At 46.6% G+C, this 20,451-nt stretch overlaps 2 protein-coding genes across 7 annotated transcripts in view; one reads left to right on the forward strand and one right to left on the reverse strand.

Moving 5' to 3' along the window:
* Window positions 1–10,190, reverse strand: part of KCTD10 (potassium channel tetramerization domain containing 10) — a 34,949-nt gene extending 24,759 nt beyond the window's left edge. For both annotated transcript variants that reach the window (XM_018061096.1, XM_018061095.1), the window contains exon 1: window positions 10,112–10,190. In XM_018061096.1, the coding sequence (XP_017916585.1) occupies window positions 10,112–10,114 (3 nt within the window). In that variant the 5' untranslated portion in view covers window positions 10,115–10,190. The remainder of the gene's footprint in view (window positions 1–10,111) is intronic.
* The window catches only part of UBE3B (ubiquitin protein ligase E3B), a 45,492-nt gene continuing 35,521 nt past the window's right edge, over window positions 10,481–20,451 (forward strand). Inside the window, exons 1-6 of one of the 5 annotated variants that reach the window (XM_018061098.1) lie at window positions 10,481–10,643; window positions 14,470–14,572; window positions 15,865–16,046; window positions 16,517–16,637; window positions 18,363–18,422; window positions 19,212–19,316. In XM_018061098.1, the coding sequence (XP_017916587.1) occupies window positions 15,886–16,046; window positions 16,517–16,637; window positions 18,363–18,422; window positions 19,212–19,316 (447 nt within the window). In that variant the 5' untranslated portion in view covers window positions 10,481–10,643; window positions 14,470–14,572; window positions 15,865–15,885. Of the gene's footprint in view, window positions 10,644–11,934; window positions 12,129–14,400; window positions 14,573–15,864; window positions 16,047–16,516; window positions 16,638–18,362; window positions 18,423–19,211; window positions 19,317–20,451 lie in introns of those variants that run through there. The other 4 variants (XM_018061099.1, XM_013970741.2, XM_018061097.1 and 1 more) reach the window with 4 other exon arrangements.

Raw genomic sequence — 20,451 nt, forward strand, 5'->3', positions numbered from 1 at the left:
AATTAGCCCTATTTCCTGACAGCATTCTACACAAAGTGAAGCCCCACTTCCCTGATTTCTCCCCTAAATCACTCACCGCCAGCCAGAATCTCCTGAGCCACCTCATACTTCTCCCTCAGAGTATCAAGGAAACAAACTCAACTTTGACTGCAAACACGCTCCTGGTTTTGGCTGGAGGGCGTAAAACTATACTCTGATAACTGCAAAAGGATTTTTAAAAAATATTCTTTATTCCTTTGTCAGCCTTCCCACATGCACATGTATTACGTTGATAACTGATAAAAACAAACAAACAAAAAAAGTGTCTTTTTTCTGCTGCAACACCTGGCATGTGGGATCTCTAACCAGGGATCAAACACATGTCCCTGCAGTGGAAATGTGGACTCTTAACCACTGGACCACCAGGCAAGTCCCACAAATGTTAATTTTTAAAGGGGCTAAGGGATAACTGATGGCAACCTGCTATCCATTGGTGATAGCAGAGGCAATGACCAATCTGCACGACCTCTGTCCCCTCAAGAGTGGCCTGGGGAACTGGTGTCAGGGCCTGTAGCGGGACACAGATGAAGGACGGCCTCCTGAAGAGAAAAGTGTTTTCTCAAGAAACTGTTCCTGTTCCATCACGCAAAAACGGCACAAGCAGTTAAGGTTTGAAAAGTGCAGGCTGAGCTCACCTGGGGTCTCTGTGGCCTGATGCCAAACGCAACCAAGACAGAGGCCAAGAGGAAGCAGGGCCCTCACCTCCCAGCTTCCTTCTGAAACCAGTCCCCTGATTTCAGTTGAAATTCGAGCCCTGGTTAGAGATCCCACATGCCAGGTGTTGCAGCAGAAAAAAGACACTTTTGTTTATTTATCAGTTATCAACATAATACATGTTCATTGTGGGAAGGCTGAAAAAGAAAGGAATAAAGAATATTTTAAAAAAATCTTTTGCAGTATCAGAGTCTAGTTTTATGCCCTCCAGCCAAAACCAGTTGGTGACACTAACAGTTATCACCAACCACTTTCCCGGAAAGACACATCGTCCATGGGATGACAGAAACAGCTTACGTGAATAAGGAATTTTGGAAAACTCTGAAGACCTGGAGCCAGGGGTTAGAAAGCTTATAGTTCAAGATGGTGGAGAAGGACTTGCCCTCATCTCCTCCTGCAAGAGCACCAAAACTGCAGTTAGGTGTCGAACAACCATCAACAGGAGGAACTAGAACTCACCAAAGTGAGATACCCGGCAAACAAGCCTCAGCAAGACGGCAGGAAGGGCGCAATCACGAAAAAGTCAAATCCTACACCCGCCAGGGGGGTGACCCACAGACTGGAGAACAGTAATACCAAAGAAGTTCTCGCACTGCTGTGAAGGTTCTGAACCCCAAGTCAGGCTTCTCAGCCTGGGGACCCGACAAAGGGACTGGGAATCCTCAGGGAATCTGACCTTGAAGGCCAGCAGCATTTGAGGATAGGACTCCCACAGGACTGGGGGAAACAGACTCCAGTCTTGAAGGGCACAAATGAAATCTTGCCCACACCAAGACCCAGAGGAGAGGAGAGGAGCAGTGACCCCACAAGAGACTGAACCAGAACTCCCTGCTAGTGTTGAGGGCCTCACCACAGGGACGGGGGCACTGGCAGCGTGAACCCTCTTGGAGTTCATCCCTAACTCTACCACAGAGCCCAGGGCTGGGTCGTCTCAGGCCAAACAACTACCAGGGAGGGAGTGCAACCCACCTATCAGCAGACAGTTGGGTTAAAGCTTTACTGAGCAAGGCCCTGCCCACCGGAGCAAGACTCAGTTTTTCCCATCTCCATCTCTCCCACCAGGAAGGTTATACAAGCCGCAGCCTCCTCTGTCAGAGGGTGGACAGAAGAAGCAAGAAGAACCACAGTCCCACAGCAAATAAAACAAAAACCACATTAATCAGCATGAAAAAGCAGAAAGTTATGTCCCAGATGAAGGGACAAGATAAAACCCCAGAAAAATAACCAAGTGGAAATAGGCAATTTTCCAGAAAAAGAATTAAGAATAATGATAGTGAAGATGATTCAGGATCTCAGAAAAAGAATGCAGGCAAAGAATGAGAAGATGCAACAAATGTTTAACAAAGACCTAGAAGAACAAAAGAACAAACAGTGGAAGGAATCAGTGGTGGGAAAACTGAGGCAGATAAACACATAAATGACGTGGAGGACAGAATGGTGGAAATCACAGCCACAGAACAGAATACAGAAAAAAGAAAAGAAATGAAGACTGCCTAAGAGACCTCTGGGACAACATTAAACGCACCAACATTTGAATTATAGGAGTCCCAGGAGGAGGAGAGAGAGAGAAAGGACCTGAGAAAATATTTGAAGAGATAAGAGCTGAAAACTTCCCAAACATGGGAAAGGACACAGTCAACCAAGTTCAGGAACTATAGAGAATCCTTGGAAGAATAAACCAAGGAGGAACACACAGAGACACATAGTAATCAAACTGACAAAAATTAAAGACACAGATAAAATACTAAAAGCAACAAGATAAAAACTACAAATAACATAGGAGGGAACTCCCTTCAGGCTATCAGCTGACTTTTCAACAGAAACTCTACAAACCAGAAGAGAATGGCATGATATACTTAAAGTGCTGAAAAGGAAGAACCTACTACCATGAATACTCCACCCAGCAAGACTTTCCTACGAACAAAGCTAGTGGAGGTGATGGAATTCCAGTTGAGCTGTTTCAAATTCTGAAAGATGATGCTGTGAAAGTGCTGCACTCAATATGCCAGCAAATTTGGAAAACTTAGCAGTGGCCACACGACTGGAAAAGGTCAGTTTTCATTCCAATCCCAAAGAAAGGCAATGCCAAAAAATGCTCAAACTACCGCACAATTGCACTCATCTCACATGCTAGCAAAGTAATGCTCAACATTCTCCAAGTCAGACTTCAGCAATACGTGAACCGTGAGCTCCCTGATGTTCAAGCTGGTTTTAGAAAAGGCAGAGGAACCAGAGATCAAATTGCCAACATCCGCTGGATCATGGAAAAAGCAAGAGAGTTCCAGAAAAACATCTATTTCTGCTTTATTGACTATGCCAAAGCCTTTGACTGTGTGGATCACAATAAACTGTGGAAAATTCTGAAAGAGATGGGAATACCAGACCACCTAACCTGCCTCTTGAGAAATCTGTATGCAGGTCAGGAAGCAACAGTTAGAACTGGACATGGAACAACAGACTGGTTCCAAATAGGAAAAGGAGTACGTCAAGGCTGTATATTGTCACCCTGCTTATTTAACTTACATGCAGAGTACATCATGAGAAATGCTGGACTGGAAGAAACACAAGCTGGAGTCAGGATCGCCGGGAGAAATATCAATAACCTCAGATATGCAGATGACACCACCCTTATGGCAGAAAGTGAAGAGGAACTCAAAAGCCTCTTGATGAAAGTGAAAGAGGAGAGCAAAAAAGTTGGCTTAAAGCTCAACATTCAGAGAACGAAGATCATGGCATCTGGTCCCATCACTTCATGGGAAATAGATGGGGAAACAGTAGAAACAGTGTCAGACTTTATTTTTGGGGGCTCCAAAATCACTGTAGATGGTGACTGCAGCCATGAAATTAAAAGACACTTACTCCTTGGAAGAAAAGTTATGACCAACCTAGATAGCATATTCAAAAGCAGAGACATTACTTTGCCGACTAAGGTCTGTCTAGTCAAGGCTATGGTTTTTCCTGTGGTCATGTATGGGGTGATGTGAGAGTTGGACTGTGAAGGCGGCTGAGCGCCGAAGAATTGATGTTTTTGAACTGTGGTGTTGGAGAAGACTCTTGAGAGTCCCTTGGACGGCAAGGAGATCCAACCAGTCCATTCTGAAGGAGATCAACCCTGGGATTTCTTTGGAAAAAATGATGCTAAAGCTGAAGCTCCAGTACTTTGGCCACCTCATGCGAAGAGTTGACTCACTGGAAAAGACTCTGATGCTGGGAGAGATTGGGGGCAGGAGGAGAAGGGGACGACCGAGGATGAGATGGCTAGATGGCATCACAGACTGGATGGACGTGAGTCTGAGTGAACTCCGGGAGATGGTGATGAACAGGGAGGCCTGGCGTGCTGCGATTCATGGGGTCGCAAAGAGTCGGACATGACTGAGCAACTGAACTCAACTGAACTGAAACCATCTTTACAACAAATGCTAAAGGAACTTCTCTAGGCAGGAAACAAGAGAAGGGAAATACCTATCTACAGAAAATAAACCCAAAACAATTAAGGAAACAGTAATAGGATCACACATATTGATAATTACCTTATATGTAAATGGATTAAATACACCAACCAAAAGACACAGACTGGCTGAGGAGATGAAAATATGTGAATATATGCACTTCCACTTATCACATCACTCTGCTTGATCCTTCAAACTGTATGTAATTATTTTATATTGTTAGGTTAAACACATCCCCCTGTGGCCTGCAACTGTAATGACCTTTTATTTTTTTTGTCTGGCTACTGACTGTGAAAACCGTAAGTATTTTTCATTATTGTGATTATGTAACTATTACTCACTTAATAGCACTGTTTCATGATTGGTCAACAGAAAAAGAATAAGAGTTTTACATCACCAAAATTATCATTTAATAGAAAAACCTGCACTTTTAAAAATCCAGATGCATATCAGAATTATCTTGGAATTTTTTGAAAAATACTAAAGGCCAGATATTGCTATGTTTTTTTCCTGCCAGAGCTCAATATGTTTCTAATGAGCAGCCATGTTTAAAAACTGGACTATATAAGGATCTTTTACTTTTATCTAGTTTGTTTCACTTTTTCTATTTCATATTCAGCGCTCCCATTTAACTTAGTTTGTTTTCCAATTCCTCCATCTCTCTTTTTTTGATGTTCTTTCTCAAGCCTTTATCAAGAGTAGTAAAGCTCTTGTATACATACATAAAAATAATATGCATAATGTGTATTTTAGAAAACATGAATTTTTGCCTAACTAAAAAATTTATGACATTTTGATTCCACTTGTTTGACGTAGCCTGAATAGAACGTTAAATTTCTCATTAAAAAAAAAAAAGATACGCAACAAGCAAGAAAGGTTTACTGTGTAGCACAGGCAACTATGGTCAACATCTTATAACCTATACAGGAAAATGATCGCAAAAATAATATATGCGTCCAAGTATAACTCAATCACGCTTCTGTGTGCCTGAAACATTGTAAGTCAACTACACTTCAATAAAATACAAATATTAGAGGAAAAAAGCTTGTATTTATGGTTTTCGGGGGGTTTTGGATGGGATAGGAGTTCACTAAGGAAATCTGCCCCAAAATGGAAATATTTTTTTAAGCACCCTTGTCAGATCAAAATTTACACAAAAATGAACATGTTTTCAGGAGATGATGTAGCATTTTGTAAGGTACCTAACATGAAACAGGTAAATAAAAGTCGTAACGGATAACTTTGTGTACTGTACTTGTTTTGCTTTCCAATACCTTTTTAAAGACAATGTACATATGATAAATGTTTTCTATGTCTATTTTGGTCGTGTGGGGTCTTCGCTGAGGCGCACAGGCTCTCGAGTTGTGGCATGGAGGCTTCAGAGCCGGAGGGCTTGGTAGTTGCGGCACGGCCTCAGTTGCCTTCAGGCATGTGGGCTCTTCCTGGACCAGGGATCAAACCTGTGTTCCCTACACTGCGAAGCAGGTTCTTAACCACTGGACCATCAGGGAAGTCCCAATAAAGTGTATTTTAAGTGCAGAGTTGGATGAGTTTTGATCAATGGATGCATCTATGTGTATGTTAGCTGCTCAGTCAGGTCTGACTCTTTGCAACCCCAAGGACTACAGCCCACCAGGCTCCTCTCTTTATGTGATTTCCCAGGCAAGAATACTGGAGTGGGTGGGCATTCCCTTCTCCAGGGCATCTTCCCAACCCAGGGATGGAAGCCCGGTCTCCCTCACTGCAGTTAAGATTCTTCACTGTTTGAGTCACGAGGGAAGCCCATATATGTAGCCCCTACTCAAGACAGAGAGCCCCTTTCCCGAAGATGCCACTGTTCTACTGTGTATCATCACAAACAACCATTTAAAATTCAACCAGGGACTTCCCTGGTGGCCCAGTGGCTGAGACTTCGTGCTCCCAATACAGGGGGCCCAGGTTCAATCCCTAGTCAGGGAACTAGATCCTGCATGCTGCAATTAAGGCCTGGAGTAGCCAAATAAATATTTAAACAAATAAAATCTAAACAGTGCTGAAAGATAGCTATCATTATTTCCCTTCTGTGAATTTGGATACCTTGAGCCCACATTCAGTCACTTCCTGAAGTGCATGATGACAGAGGCGGCCTGATGACAAAGCGAGAGAAGAACGTGGGCAAGTCCTGCCTGGCCTCAAGCCCACAATTTTATCAATGGTCACACTTGGTACATACAGAGCTAGGACACGGAAATTGAGAAAGGGGACCTCACCTCAGTCATCTTCAGAAAAGCTCCAAAATAAAGACAGGAAGCCATGGCTGAGAGCTTGGGTTTGCAAATCAGACCTGAGTTTAAGCCCCTGGCCCTGCAACTGACCAGCTGTGGGAGCCTGAAGGAGCCATGCGAGTCTGTGCTTAGCCACTCGGTCCTGCCCGACTCTTCTCCACCCTCAGGCTGTACCCCGCCAGGCTTCCATATCCGTGGGAATTTTCAGGCAAGAATACTGGAGTGGGTTGTCATTTCCTCCTCCAGGGGCTCTTTCTGACCCAGGGATCGCACCTGCATCTCTTGGGTCTCCTGCATTGCAGGCAGATTCTTTACCTGCTGAGCCATCAAGGAAGCCTGTGTGGAACCTAGTCTGGTCTAGCAAGCGGGACAGCAGCCAAGTCTCCCTCCCAGGGTGACAGAAGCCCCAGAGGGTGCTGGGCCCGGCCCCTGGCTCAGAGCAACAGGAAGCACCCAAACCATGATCACCTGAGGATGTGCTCCCAGTCTCAGATTCTCTTCTCTTCGGAAACCATTTCCAGCTCTACTGACATCTGACTGAATTACTAAGAAGATGAAGGTGGAAAATATCTTGGTCTAGCTTGAGAATTCCAAATGGACAAAGCAAGCCTCACACCTTTTTGGAGCCCACTTCAATACTAGGAGAGGACCTCGGGAAACACGGTTCTGGCTGTTGTCTGTCCCTAAGCCCGAGTCACACGGAGCGGGGACACTAAGCTGTAGACAAGGAGGCTCTCACAGCCAAACCTCTCTTCGGAGGACTCCCCGGCCATCCTTGCTGGGACCCTGCTTAGTTTCAAAGGCTGGAGATCATTATCAATGAGGCTGGGGAGGTGAGGTGGGAGAGAGCAAAACCGGCTACAAGAAACACAGGTAATCAATACTCGACATACTGGTTACCAATTTTATTCAATCAAAAGTTTACTCTAATTATATCAGTAAGTAGCTTTCTTTTCCCCACCTCTGAGCACTCTCAATGGTGGCTCTGCACTTACCAAAAAAAAAAAAAACTGATGCCTGGGCTCGACCTGTCTGGGGGTGTGGCCGGGAAATAGAAATTTAAAATTCCAACTCCCTGGGTGATTCTAGTGTGCAGCCAAGATTGCACCCGCAGTTCTAAAAGATCTGTGTCACCCCTGGGTCAAACAGGCTACATTTAACTTCCTGGTCTTGCAGAAGCTGCCCCTCCTCTGGCTCCATGGGCCCTATGAATTCTGGACCACACATAAAAACAAGCCAAATCAGAAACAAAAGCAGGCCTCTGCTTCACAGCTTCAGGCCACACACAGAGAGGAAGTAACTGTACACTAGCTTAAAAAAAATAAAAATCAGCCGTAAGGGAAAGCCCTTGACTTGAAAAGAGATCCAGGCAAGTAAGTACAATAGGAAAAAGATACTGAATCCCTCAACCTCTAAAGTGTTCTCTATACCTCTCCGCAGAACTGTCTTCCTTGTCATGTGTTGGAGGAGACGTGTGTGTGGAAGGTTTGAACAAGAGTTTAGCAAACCTGGACTGCAGTTCTGTGTGACGTTTAGACACACCAAGTCTGTTTCCTAACTTTTTTTTTTAATCTATGTGTTCCACCTGGGAGGATCTGATTAGGGTATTTATTGATTTATTTGGCTGAGACGGGTCTTAGCTGTGATACGTAGGATCTTCTACCTTCATTGTGGCATACAGGATCTCTAGTTGCTGCATATGGGATCTAGTTCCTGAGACCAGGGATCAAACCCAGGCCTCATGCATTGGGAGCACGGAGTCTTAGCCAATGGATCACCAGGGAAGTCTCTCAGTTTCCTTACTCATAACATGAAGTTAAAGCCAAAATCTTCAGAATAATCCTCAAGGAATAAATGTTAAAAAAAAAAAAAAAAAAAGAGAGAGAGAGAGAGAGTGTGTCCTTTCTCTTCTGCTCCCCAAGCTATCCTTAAGACCAGAGGGTCCTAGCCTGGGCAGTACTGGAAGTACCTGGGTGCTCTTAGATGTGCTGAGTTGGCTTCAGCCCAAAACAATTAATCAAATTGTGGAAAGGTGTGGAAACTCAGAAACTAGTGTTTAAAAAGCTCTTCAGGTGATTCTAATGTGCAGCCACAAAGCTCAGGTGTTCTTTAACTAGATCTAAGGGTTCATCGCCTTGAGGCTAATTATAAAACTTCCCAACTCTGGGCACTTCTGCAATTCAAAAAGTCTGTTCCATTTCAAATCAACTAAATTCAACCAGTCACAAAACTGTAGCATTATTTGGTATCGAAAACCTACAGGATAGCCACTGCTACTTCCAAGTGTTTTGTCAAATTACTTGCTCTTCCAGTGTTGTCCAGACCATTGTCCTATTTCTTTCAACAGTCTAGTGAGAAAAATGTCATCATTTATCCCATTTTCAAAGGGAAAATGAAAGTATCAGAACTATTAGGGTCCTCTGACTCCCACTTTCAATGCACTTCTCCTAACAGCCCAAATCAAGAAATCATGACTTTAATCATTTGCAGGGCTTGCTGGGCCTTACCCCCAGATTAACTCAGTAGTCTGGTAGGGTTTGAAAACCTGGCCATTTCTAACAAGTTCCCAGGTGATGCTGCGGGTCTGGGGACCACAGTTTGAGAACCACTGCTTCAATGCTGCCTTTCCCTTAGGGTGGAACTTACTTGGCACAGAAATGGAGTAGTTCAAAGTCAAATACAGGTAGAGAGTCATTTCTTCTTCCATATTGGCCTTGGGACTGGTGTTCCCTAAGACTGCACTTTTCAGGGAAGAGACTCCGGACAAACAAGTAAAAAAAAGGGTCTGGGCTGAACTTTGGTCATTCCCACTCAGGGACAAAGCCAAACAGCAAAGCCCTGAAGGATTCCAAGCACAGAGAAACATTCCCACAGATAGGCGATAAGACGGTGAGACATCCCGAGCTCCTTAGGTGTGGCCGCCCCAGTCTCGACGGAAGTTGACTAGATAGGTACCCGGGCACCAGTTAAGGTGCTGAACTGCGTGGCCAAAGTACCCTGATCTCAGGCCCCTGGCATCCCTCCGCGGAGTTCCCAGCATCTAATACACGCCCGCCCACAGGCTCCTTCTCATTTCTTTTCTCCACGCCACTGGCCCGAGTACTCAGACGCACCTCGCCCACTTCCCCGAAACCCAGCGACTTTAGCACAACTTCCAAAAACCCCAAACGCCCCGCTCCAAGCAATCTCACTTCGCTCTCTCGTCGCCTACACATCCACTTTCACAATCCTTCCTATTTTCCTCATTCTCCACCCCCAAAGTCCATTTTCAATGACATCTCTTTGTTCTCTTCGCAATCACCAATTCTCATTTCTAACCAGCACTGGTGGTCCGGCTCACCACTACCACTCAACCCCCACAACTTACTCAAGCACATATCTACTCCCCAAGCCCAAATACCCTTTCCCGCGTCCCCAAGAGCCAGGGACAAGCCCCCATCCCACAACAGAGGCACAATTCTCCGCCCAGAGCCCTTCCCCCACCCCCAACCTCGCCCCCCATCCAACCTCCCAACCTCCTCTCCCCTATCGCGACAGTCCCTCGTCGCACCCCTTCCTCTCGGTCCCTGCCCTCTCTATTCTGCCTCTGACCGGCTCTCTCAAGCCGCTCTGCAGCCCCTAGTCGGCGGGCAACGCCCTCCTTACCATGAAAAGCCGGAGGAAGCCGGAGTCTCCAAACCCGGACTGAAAGAGACAGGAAACACCCAGCTCGCGTGAGCCGCGGGCGGAGGCGGGGCCGGGGCGGGGACTTCCGCTGTCTGCACCTCACTTCCGCCCCGCAGAGGACACCTTCCTAAAGGGTCCGTCATACTAATAATAGATAGTGACCGCTTTTCTTCCAAGCTCCCTAGCTAGAATGGGTTGCGTCTCTTCTCGGCTGTGTCAGGCGTTTATCCCTCTCCTGAATGCTCCGCTTTTCCAGCTCCCATAAATGACAACAAAATGCAGGGAAGTTTTCCCATCCGGACGAAGAAGCTCTTCGGAACTGTCGTTTACGGAACTGGTGGTTGTTTTCCGACGGAACTCTCAGAGTGAACACCGGGGCAAGATGGCGGTCGGACCTCGGCCGCTGCCCCGGGACTGGCAGAGCTCGGGGGTATCGGGTTGAAGCGGCGGTAACTGCGGCCCCGATCCCGAGCGCCGGGGCCTCTAGCGGATAAAGGTCTACGGCCTGTGGGTAGCGAGTGGGAACAGGGTTGTGGGTTGTCCGGGTGGTGGGATCGGGGTCTGGGAGGGAGTTAGCCCTAGGGCCGGGTCCCTGCTTCGCCTGGTCGGGGTTGCAGGTGCTGGGGGCTGGCTTTTGGGCTCCAGGGGACGTTTTTCCGTGGCCTTTTTATTTCCGGAGCTACCGAGATAAAAAGAGGCAATAGGCCATTATAAACAGACTAGTGCTGGATGAAAAAAATTTGTTATTGTGGTTGTTGATGCCGAGGACAGACGCCGGGCCTCAGAAGTCATCCGAACCGGAGTTCCAACCGATTCCCTATAACCTTGAGTGAATTCCTTCCCTTCTCTGTGCCTCAGTTTCCAACTCTGTAAAATGGAGTAACTAGCTCCTGTCAAATGGAGGAGCTCGTGTAACTCAAGTTTTAGTACGATGCCTGATGGCTCTCAATAAAAACAGCTGCAGTTATTGATAACAGTAAAGAAAAACCTGGTAGTAATCTGACTCTATGTTGGCCCCACGGGCAGTCTTGCATTCTCAACTTTGCCTTCTGTGAATGGGGGCGTCCCTGGGTCTTCTCTGTTTCACTTAAAATAAGTAATTGTTTTGGAGTTAGAGATGAGTTCAAAATCAGGAGCCTTGTGAACTCTGACAAGTCATGTCCCTCTCTGAATATCGTTTTCTCTGTGGGAAGGTGGTAGCATGCACCTGTATAGGCTGCAGCCTTCAATAAATGATAGCTGTTATCATTAATCTAAGTCCTGTTGCTTACTCTTAAGAAAATTAGGCTATTGAGACCTGATAGAGCTGTTGAAAAGTCAGAGGTGATTAAATATCTGTACAGTCTTTGACCCATGGTCCATGCTTAACCAATGGTGATGGTCATTCAACCTGGCTGCCCAGCTGTTCCCACCATGAGTGGAGAATTCTTTGGGGCTCAGACAGCAGGTGGTATTTATGGTGCTTCACCTTTAGATGACATTCTGGTCTGTCAGGCTCTTTCATAGTTCTCCATGAAGTTGACCTCATCCAGAAAAGACTGAATCTCTTATGGAACTGTAGAAGTAGGGTCCTAACTATTAAAATCTTGGCTCTGTCCCTACTAATGGTCTAACCTGGGCTACGTGTGTGTGTGTCAGTTGCTCAGTGGTGTCCGACTCTTTGTGACCCCATAGACTGTAACCCACCAGACGACTCTGTCCATGGAATTCTCCAGGCAAGAATACTGGAATGGATAGCCATTTCCTTCTCAGGGGATCTTTCTGACCCAGGGATCGAATCCGGGTCTCCTGTGTTGCAGGCAGATTCTTTACCATCTGAGCTCCAGGAAAATCCCAAATGTCAGTTTACAGAAAAGGAAATTGAGAGCGTACAGAGGATAAGGGACTTGGCCAAATGAGAAAGAATCAGAACTGAAAAAAACCAAAGGCGGCTTTGACCCAGGGCTTTCTCTGCTATACACAGCCTTTCCTTTCATCCTCCAGGGCATTTAGCAGAGTAAGTACCTCACAAATACTTCTGATGTGTTTTTATTTGATTGATGAACTGTAATCGACATTATGCAGCTAGAAGAAGTGAAGAAGAAAGGATTCGAAAAACTGCAAAATATAAGCCGTTACGTGGTGTAAACAGAAACCAGCATATAGCATTGCTAAGGGGTTGGTGAGCGCAAGAAAGAGCCCCTGGGAGAAGTGATGTTTTGAGATAGCCTTATAGGTGCTTAGTCACAGTTTGCATGTAACCTCCCGTTCTTCTGTCGGGGAAAAGCTCTCTCTTCTTCTCCCTCCCTATCTTTCCCTTGCCCCCCAAGAGAGGCTGTCTCCATGTTAAGGAAAGAGGATACCATTGTGCTCATGGCTTGGGCAGGTTTGTTTGCAGCTCTGAGAGGCTTGAAGCTGTCCCCCAGTCTAAACAGGGCCCAAGCCCAAGGCTTCATAGCCCAGGTGACAGGACTGGTGATAGAAAAAACTCTTTTAACAGGTGACCATTCTTTCCTACCCGCAGACCCGGAGTGCCTGTACAGATAAGGGACTTTAGTAAAGAGTTTTTAAAAGGCAGATCTTTGTGTGTATAAAAATAATCTGTCAGGCTTATTGACTGTGTGCCCTGTCAGCCACTTCGACAGGTGCTTGATGTCATCATCTCATTCAGTCCTTATGATCAGCCTCTAAGCTGATTAACAGACAGGACAGGACGGCTCAGAGCTGTATCTCCGCAGTACACAGCACAGCTACGGATTGCTCCAGCTCTGCGTGCCTCTCACAATGCCATGTCGCCCGACCACATGCCTTCTGTGGAGAATTCAAGAAAACAGACCAGTTAGGGAAGCAAAATGTCCCACAGTCCCACTACCTCAAAGCAACCATTCTTCTGTAATTGAAATATAGTTGATGTATAATACATGTAAGTTACAGGGGTGCAATATACGGTGACTCAGTTTTTAAAGGTTGTCTTCCATTTGCAGTTGTAAAACATTGGCCACATTCCCCCACGTTGTACAAAATATCCTTGCGGCTTGTTTTGTTTTCTGTTGTTGCACTGGGTCTTTGTTGCTGCATGTGGGCTTTCTCTAGCTGTGGCGAGTGACGGCTACTCTCTAGTGGTGTGCAGGGTTCTCATTGCCATGGGTTCTCTTGTTGAGGAGCTCAGGTTCTAGAATGCAGGCTCAGTAGTTATGGAACATGGGCTTAGTTGTCCCTTGGCATGTGGGATCTTCCCAGACCAGGGATCGAACCCCTGTCCCCTGCATTGCGAGGCTGATTCCTAACCACCAGACCACCAGGAAAGCTCCTGTAGCTTATTTCATATCTTCTAGTTTGTACCTCTTAGTGCCTTACCCTGCACTACCCTTTTCTCCTTCCCTGGCCCCACTGGACAGCCACTTGTTCTTTATATCTGTGAGCTTGCTTCTTTTTTGTTATATTCACTGGTTAAAACAAGAATTCCGGTTTTTTCCCCAGTTTTGTATCTACCTGTGCACAGGACTTTTTCGTGATGTAATTGGGGTCATAGGGAAGAACCTTTTGTATTCTTTTGCAAGTTAATCCCTAAAGGGATGTTGCATATAAGCCTAAATTATACTCAGTGGCCCATCTTTGGGAACTCTGCCTCTCAGCTAATGAGCCTTAAGCTAAAATACCTTTGTTTAGCTCACAGGAAATATCCTGACCAGGCCCACCCATGAATGACTGCAGGGAGGAAGACCTGAACACATCCCGTCTGGAGGCTGACGGGAACCAAGAAATGTTTGACTTTATTCCCTCCCTTTTTAGTATAAAAGAAGCTTGAATTCTAATTCAGGCAAGATGGTTCTTTGGGACATGAGTCCACCATCTTCTCGGTTTGCTGTCTTCTCAAATAAAGTCACTGTTCCCTGCCCCAGCAGTGGTCTCTTGACTTATTGGACTGTTGTGTGACAAGCAGTGTGAGCCCAAACTCAATGACAGTATTGGTTCAAAGCCAGCCCCTTTTTCATTTCTTAAGCATAAACATTGTTCCAGTTTGCTAAAAATGCCAAACATAATTTGCAATGGCTTTTAAACATTCCATTCCCTGTGTTATTCTTTCTTGGTTGCCATCATATAGCCTACAGCTCTAATTCAGCAACTTCTTTGGGCTTATTCTCAACCTGCTTCCTTTAAACTGAGGACTGGGTAGATATGTGTGCCATTTAGATCTGATATTAATTAATTAAAGAGGACACGGGTGGGTTTTTGTTTGTTTGTTTTTATTTAAACCAGAGGCCCTGTTTTTATTACTTTTTTTTCAGTGAAGAAGATAAGACGAAGCCCTGCCTATAAAACTCAATCCGAAATCTGGATTTTTTTTCTTTTGCCAGAAAAGACAAGCTCCTCTGAAGTGAGAAGCCGCCCTCAGCCGTGAGTCCTGTGTAAGATCACTAATGATTACCTGACATTTCTGCGTCACCAGCAGGTCCTCAGGTGAGAAGACTCTATTGCCTGTCTTCTCACACTCCCTCCTGGGATCAGGTGAAAGTTTCAGGATCGAATTATAGGTACTTAGTCACAGTCTGCACGCAACCTCTTGTCTTAATATTGGTTAGAGGCTCCCTCTACTGCTCCCTCCTCCACCACCGCCCCCCCCACACACTCTAGGAGGGTCTGTCTCCATGTTTGTCTTGAGAATTACTGATGAGAGACCAGCATGTTGGCAAAGCTTTGTTTACCAGCTGTGGATCAGCGTTGAACAGGGGTCAAACAGGTGCCTCGATGTGTGGACATGGGAGGAGCCTCACGTGACCCTTTTTATCCTGGATGTTTTCACGTGGGCACTGCTTTGAGTGGGGTAACCTGGTAAAGAGATGGTTTTCCAGAAGTCTGAATTTCTGAATAGTTCATTTCAGTGCCTGTGTCCGCCAAGCTGATTATTTTGCATAAAAGGACAAAGTTTTCAAGCATCTAAAGACATTATCTCAGTGTGAGAGGCTCCATGGACCAGTGCTGTGTGCTCTAGGCTGATAGCCACAACCACCCCTTTGGGAAAAGACAGTCACTGGTGATTTAGATGACACTATAATGGCTAATTGAGAGCCTCTGTCTGTGGATGGGGGCATCTCTGCTCTAATGTGTTCATCAGCCCTTGGCCAAATGGGAATAGTAAGGACAACAGAATAAGTTGTCCTTAGAACCAAACACATTCAATGTAATGGATTGTCTCACATTCTGGAATCACGTACCTTTTTCTTTCTTTATGTTTAATTGGCCCTTAAAAAAAATGAAAGGCTTCTTTTGTGCTGGACACAAAGTAGGTATCAGTAAATATTTGCTGAGTGAATGAATGAATAAAATAATGGTAATAGTAAATAATTATGTTTAATGTTTTGCCCTCCAGTCTTTACTCGGCAAAATAAAAACTGACTGTTCAGTGAAATATCCAGGGACCTTTGACTTAGAGGATGCCTGGTTTGAATTAGAGCTTTATAGATGGAATCGATTCATGCTATGTTTATTCATTAAACGATTACTGAGCCTGAACCCTATGCCAGGCGCTGTGTTCTTTCTCTTAAGAAAATGTAATTATTTAGTATGGGAGAAAGCGTCGCTGGTCTGGAGAGTTGCATGAAAGGAGCTGATAGGAAGTTGGGACTCATGCCAGGAGAGCCATTAGCCCTTGGGGAGGGTGCCAGGGCTTTCTGCCCTTTGCTCCTAAGCCCCTCTCCGTGAGTGTTTTTCGTATCATGACTGACATCAGCCACTGGCTGTTTTCCTTGCAGGGTTTGTGCAAGTTTGCAAACATGTTCACCATTTCTCAGACCTCGAGAGCCTGGTTTATCGACAGAGCCCGTCAGGCTCGAGAGGAAAGGCTGGTGCAGAAGGAACGAGAACGGGCGGCCGTGGAGATTCAGGCCCACGTACGGAGCTTTCTCTCTCGGCGTCGACTGCAAAGAGAAATCAGGTGGGGGGCAGGAATCCTCAGCACGTGTTTTTTTTTTTAATGTTTTCTGCAACTTAAAAAGGTATATTTATTTTGGCTGTGCCGGGTCTTTGTTGCTGCATGCCAGCTTTTCTCCAGTTGCGACAACCGGGAGCTGCTCTCGAGTTGTGATGAGAGGGCTGCTGCTTGTGGTGGTTTCTCCTGTTGCAGAGGATGGGCTGTGGGCATACAGGCTTCAGTAGCTTAGTTGCTCTGGGGCGCGTGGGATCGCCTCACACCAGCGACTGAACCCACATCCCCTGTGTTGGCAGGCAGATTCCTAACCACTGGACCACCAGGGAAGGCCCAGCACGTTTACTTTTATTCCCAATAAATAGGGGGGAAAAAAACCCAGCTAGTATTTTCTTAGAGTTCTTGAACAGCCTTCTAGCTGCTGTGAGCTCCTAACTAAAAAAATCTTTTTTTTTTTTTTTTTACCCTTCCCTCCCTAGGAGAGAGATTGATGAGTTTTTTAAAGCAGAAGACTCTGGGTCCAGTAGAAGAAGCGCACTTTGTATTTTTAAGATTGCCAGGAAACTGCTGTTCTTGTTCAGAATTAAAGAGGATAACGAGGTAAAATAATAACAGCAACACACGTCATGCTTACTCTGTGTCAGATCCTTTTATAAGTATTTGATAAATATTACCTCGTGTAGTCGTTACAGCAGCTCCGTGAGTCAGGTTCTGTTACCCCCACGTCCTGCCCCTTTTGTTTTCTTGGAAGCTGTTTTGTAGGGATTATACCCACTGCTGAGAATCATTATGATTTTTTTTTTTCAATAAAGAAATTAGGGGGATTTTTTTTGCTTGTTTGTTTATTTTTTACCATTTATTTATTTGGCCGTGTGGCATGTGGGATCTTAGTTCCCTGACCAGGGATCAAACCTGTGCCCCCTGCAGTGAAAGCACAGAGTCTCAACCACAGGATGGCCAGGGAAGGCCCTCATCACGATTGGTTTCATGGTAACTCCTGTAAGCAGTTGTCCTCAGATGCCTATAGAAGCCAGACAGATCAGCAGATGAGTGAGAGAAGCTGTTCATGAGTTACAGCACAGTACGGGTCATAATTCATGGTAACTGACAGACGGTGGTGAGGGCATCGGAGGGAGAGGTGGGCTGTGCCATGAGCAAGCAAAGGAGCAGCCATCCCTCGGCTCCAGCCATTGGGGGACTGATACTCTGGTATTTTTTAAAGAGATGCTGGAGATCTTTGCTACTCAGTTTTCTAATTTGAAAAAAAGTGAAACTCACTCAGTCATGTCCAACTCTTTGCGACCCCATGGACTATAGCCCACAAAGCTCCTCTGCCTATGGGGTTTCCCACGCAAGAATACTGGAGTGGGTTGCTATTCCCTTCTCCAGGGGCTTTTCCTGACCCCAGGAATCGAACCCAAGTCTCCTTCCTTGGCAGATGGATTCTTTACGGTCTGAGCCACCAGGGAAGCCTGGTTGGCAGCTAATTTGAAATTTCTTTTAAAATCCTGCAAAGCAAACAAACCATGCTAGTTGTACCTTTGGAGTCAGAACCATCAGCCTGGGAAGTAGGATTCCAAGGAAGGAGCTAGTTATCTGTGACCGTTGTAAGGATACCATTGGGGAGTGCCTCTGTGTTCCCGGGGTCGGGCATCCATTGCAGCTAAGCGTCTCGTTGCACCAGACCCTCTTCTGGGCACTGGGGTTCCCGAAAGAAACAAAATGGGCTCCATAACCCAGCAGGGGGGAGAGGAGGACGCTGGCACTGAGCCCAGTCACGCAGGTGAGGACAGTCAGCACGGAGGGAAGGGCTCCCCAGTGAACAGAGGCGGAGACCGCAACTTAGTGTGGCCAGGGGCCGCCGGGGCCACACCGCTTCTACGGGTGGACCCAGTCTTGGCAGAGCCAGAGCGTGACCTGGGCTCCAGTTTCCACTCTTGCTTTTTCGTTTCGAGATACAAGTGATGATATGACAGCTTGTGAGGCAAAAGTCCGTATGCATGGTGCTTACAAAACGGCAAATGGCTGAGCACAGTTGAGGAGAGACAGCTGCTGGTCTGCGGGGCTCCAGGCCCAGTTTGCCAGGCTGATCTTGTTTTCCAAAAGGACCCCCACTCTAGAACACACCCAGGGCTCCTCCTGCCTGCAGGCCACCTGTTGGAGAGCCTTTCCTCAGTCTTTCTGATATCCTCGGTCTCCACATCTGCCAGTTGGAATTAAATAGGGTCCCCACGTGAGTCATTTGGCATGCCACACCAGGGAAGCGTGAGGCCGCCTGATGTCTGTTCATCGGGAATGGATAACCCCCATTGTGCCTCTCTGCAGAGATTTGAGAAGTTGTGTCGCTGCGTCCTGAGCAGCATGGAAGCTGAGAACGAACCCAAGGTGAGTGGGGTTGGTGGGGGGGTGCCAGAAAGTCTCCCACGACCCCGCAAGCCAGCCTGCTTGGCTCTGAAAGTTCCCTTGAGTGTTCTGACTGTTGTGTATGAGTCTGCTTATGTTCACGTGGGTGTGCGCGTGTGCTGAGCTGCTTCGGTCGCGTTGGACCGCGATCCCATGGACTGTAGCCCTCCAGGCTCCTCTGTCCATGGGATTCTCCAGGCAAGAGTACTGGAGTGGGTTGCCATGCCCTCCTCCAGGGCATATGTTCACATCCACACGCAAATAAGTAATGGATCAGAAATATTAACAAGGTGCAGCTGATTTCCTCAGTCTCTGCATTATCCAAGAAGCTGTGTTCAGCCCTTGCCTCTTACTCAGGATGGTAAATCCCTTTACCAGGGTGTTTTACCTTTGAGTTTAGTGTTAAAATGAGTCCTGTTGTTTAGTCCCTCAGTCGTGTCTGACTCTTTTGCGACCCTATGGACTGTAGTCCACCAGGCTCTTCCGCCCATGGGATTTCCCAGGCAAGAATACTGGAGTGCGTTGCCGTTGCCTTCTCCAGGGCATCTTCCAACCCAGCAATTGAACCCGTGTCTCCTGTACTGGCAGGTGGATTCTTTACTGTTGAGCCACCAGGGAAGCCCAAGAGAAATCCTGCTTCTTATTTATCCATTCATCCCCTGCCTCATCTGACTCTAGACCTGGCTGTTTGATCCCATTCCAGTGTCTGGAATGTATGTCGTTTGATCCGTGTAACTGCCCGTTACATTCCTCTTTTCTTCATGCTTGCAGGTGTGGTACGTGTCCCTGGCTCTTTCCAAGGATCTCACTCTCCTATGGATTAAACAGATCAAAGACATCCTGTGGTATTGCTGTGAGTTTCTTGAGCAGCTCAAGGTAAAAAATAAAAACAAGACTGTAAACCTGTCCTTCCCACATTCGGGCTGTAGGATGTGCTTTCAGAGTCCTCGTGGCTCGCTCATAGATGTTACTACCAGTATGATCTCCCAGCTGGAGTCTAGTGATGAATTACTGGAGCCCTGTCCCCGAGAGAGTGAGCTGGATGCCGTTATCAGCCTGAGCGCCTTTTTCATGCCCAATGTTTTGAATATTGACTTGGTCTCACCACAGTCTTGATGCCAGGAGTCTGTTGTTTTCCCTTCTGCCCTTTGATGTAGTGGATACTTTAGAGTTGACATTATTATATGAATCAGGCCCCTTGTGACAAGTGCAGACACCCAACATGAGTGCAGCCGGTAATACACACAAGCTAAGGAAGGAAGAGGACATTTCGCTGTAGAGTCTTTCTGTAACAGGCAGCTGGAGATGACTGGAGCCAGGGGCTGGTGGGGTTGCCATCTCTTAACTTATCTCCTCTGTGCTCCCTTTGGGAATCCCCTCGGCCTCTCCTGCTGTAATCACGGTGGCCAGCAGTTCTGGGCCTTACGTCCTTACTGTGTCCTGACCGAAGGGAAAAGGGATCAGAGATCTGGAAGGACTCGTAAAGGTCCAGTGGGATCCTGGCCTCAACCCTGCACTGGGCACGGTGGCAAGACAGATGGGGTGCCACCCTCACCCCCACCTGGCCCAGTGCCCTCCCATGTGCTTTAGGAAGGTGGGCAGGGTGTGTGTGTGTGCCAACAGCGGCCATTTCCGCTTCGCCTATGTGGAGGCTAGACGTTTCAGAGGCAGAGGCTTGGCACGGATTCCGCTGGTGACTGAGTTATGGAGCAAATGTTGCCAGAGCCCCCGGTGATCCATTCCCAGACATCTCTCTCAAGGCGCTCGAGAATGGCTCTCTCGGCCTTGACCCAGGAGAAACCATAAATTATAGTCATCATTTAGGAATAGCCAGTATTACCTTGTGTAATCTGTGTGCCAGGCACTGTTCTTGGTGCTTTATATACATTAATCCATTTATGTCTCATAACAACCCAATGAAAGAAGCAGCGTTACTGTCTCTAGTCAACAGGGGAGGAAGTACAGAGAGGTTAAGAAACGTGCCCAAGATCACACAGCTAGTAAGTGGTAA

The sequence above is a fragment of the Capra hircus genome, chromosome 17 (genome assembly GCF_001704415.2).
Source record: "Capra hircus breed San Clemente chromosome 17, ASM170441v1, whole genome shotgun sequence".
NCBI classification, from domain to species: domain Eukaryota; kingdom Metazoa; phylum Chordata; class Mammalia; order Artiodactyla; family Bovidae; genus Capra; species Capra hircus.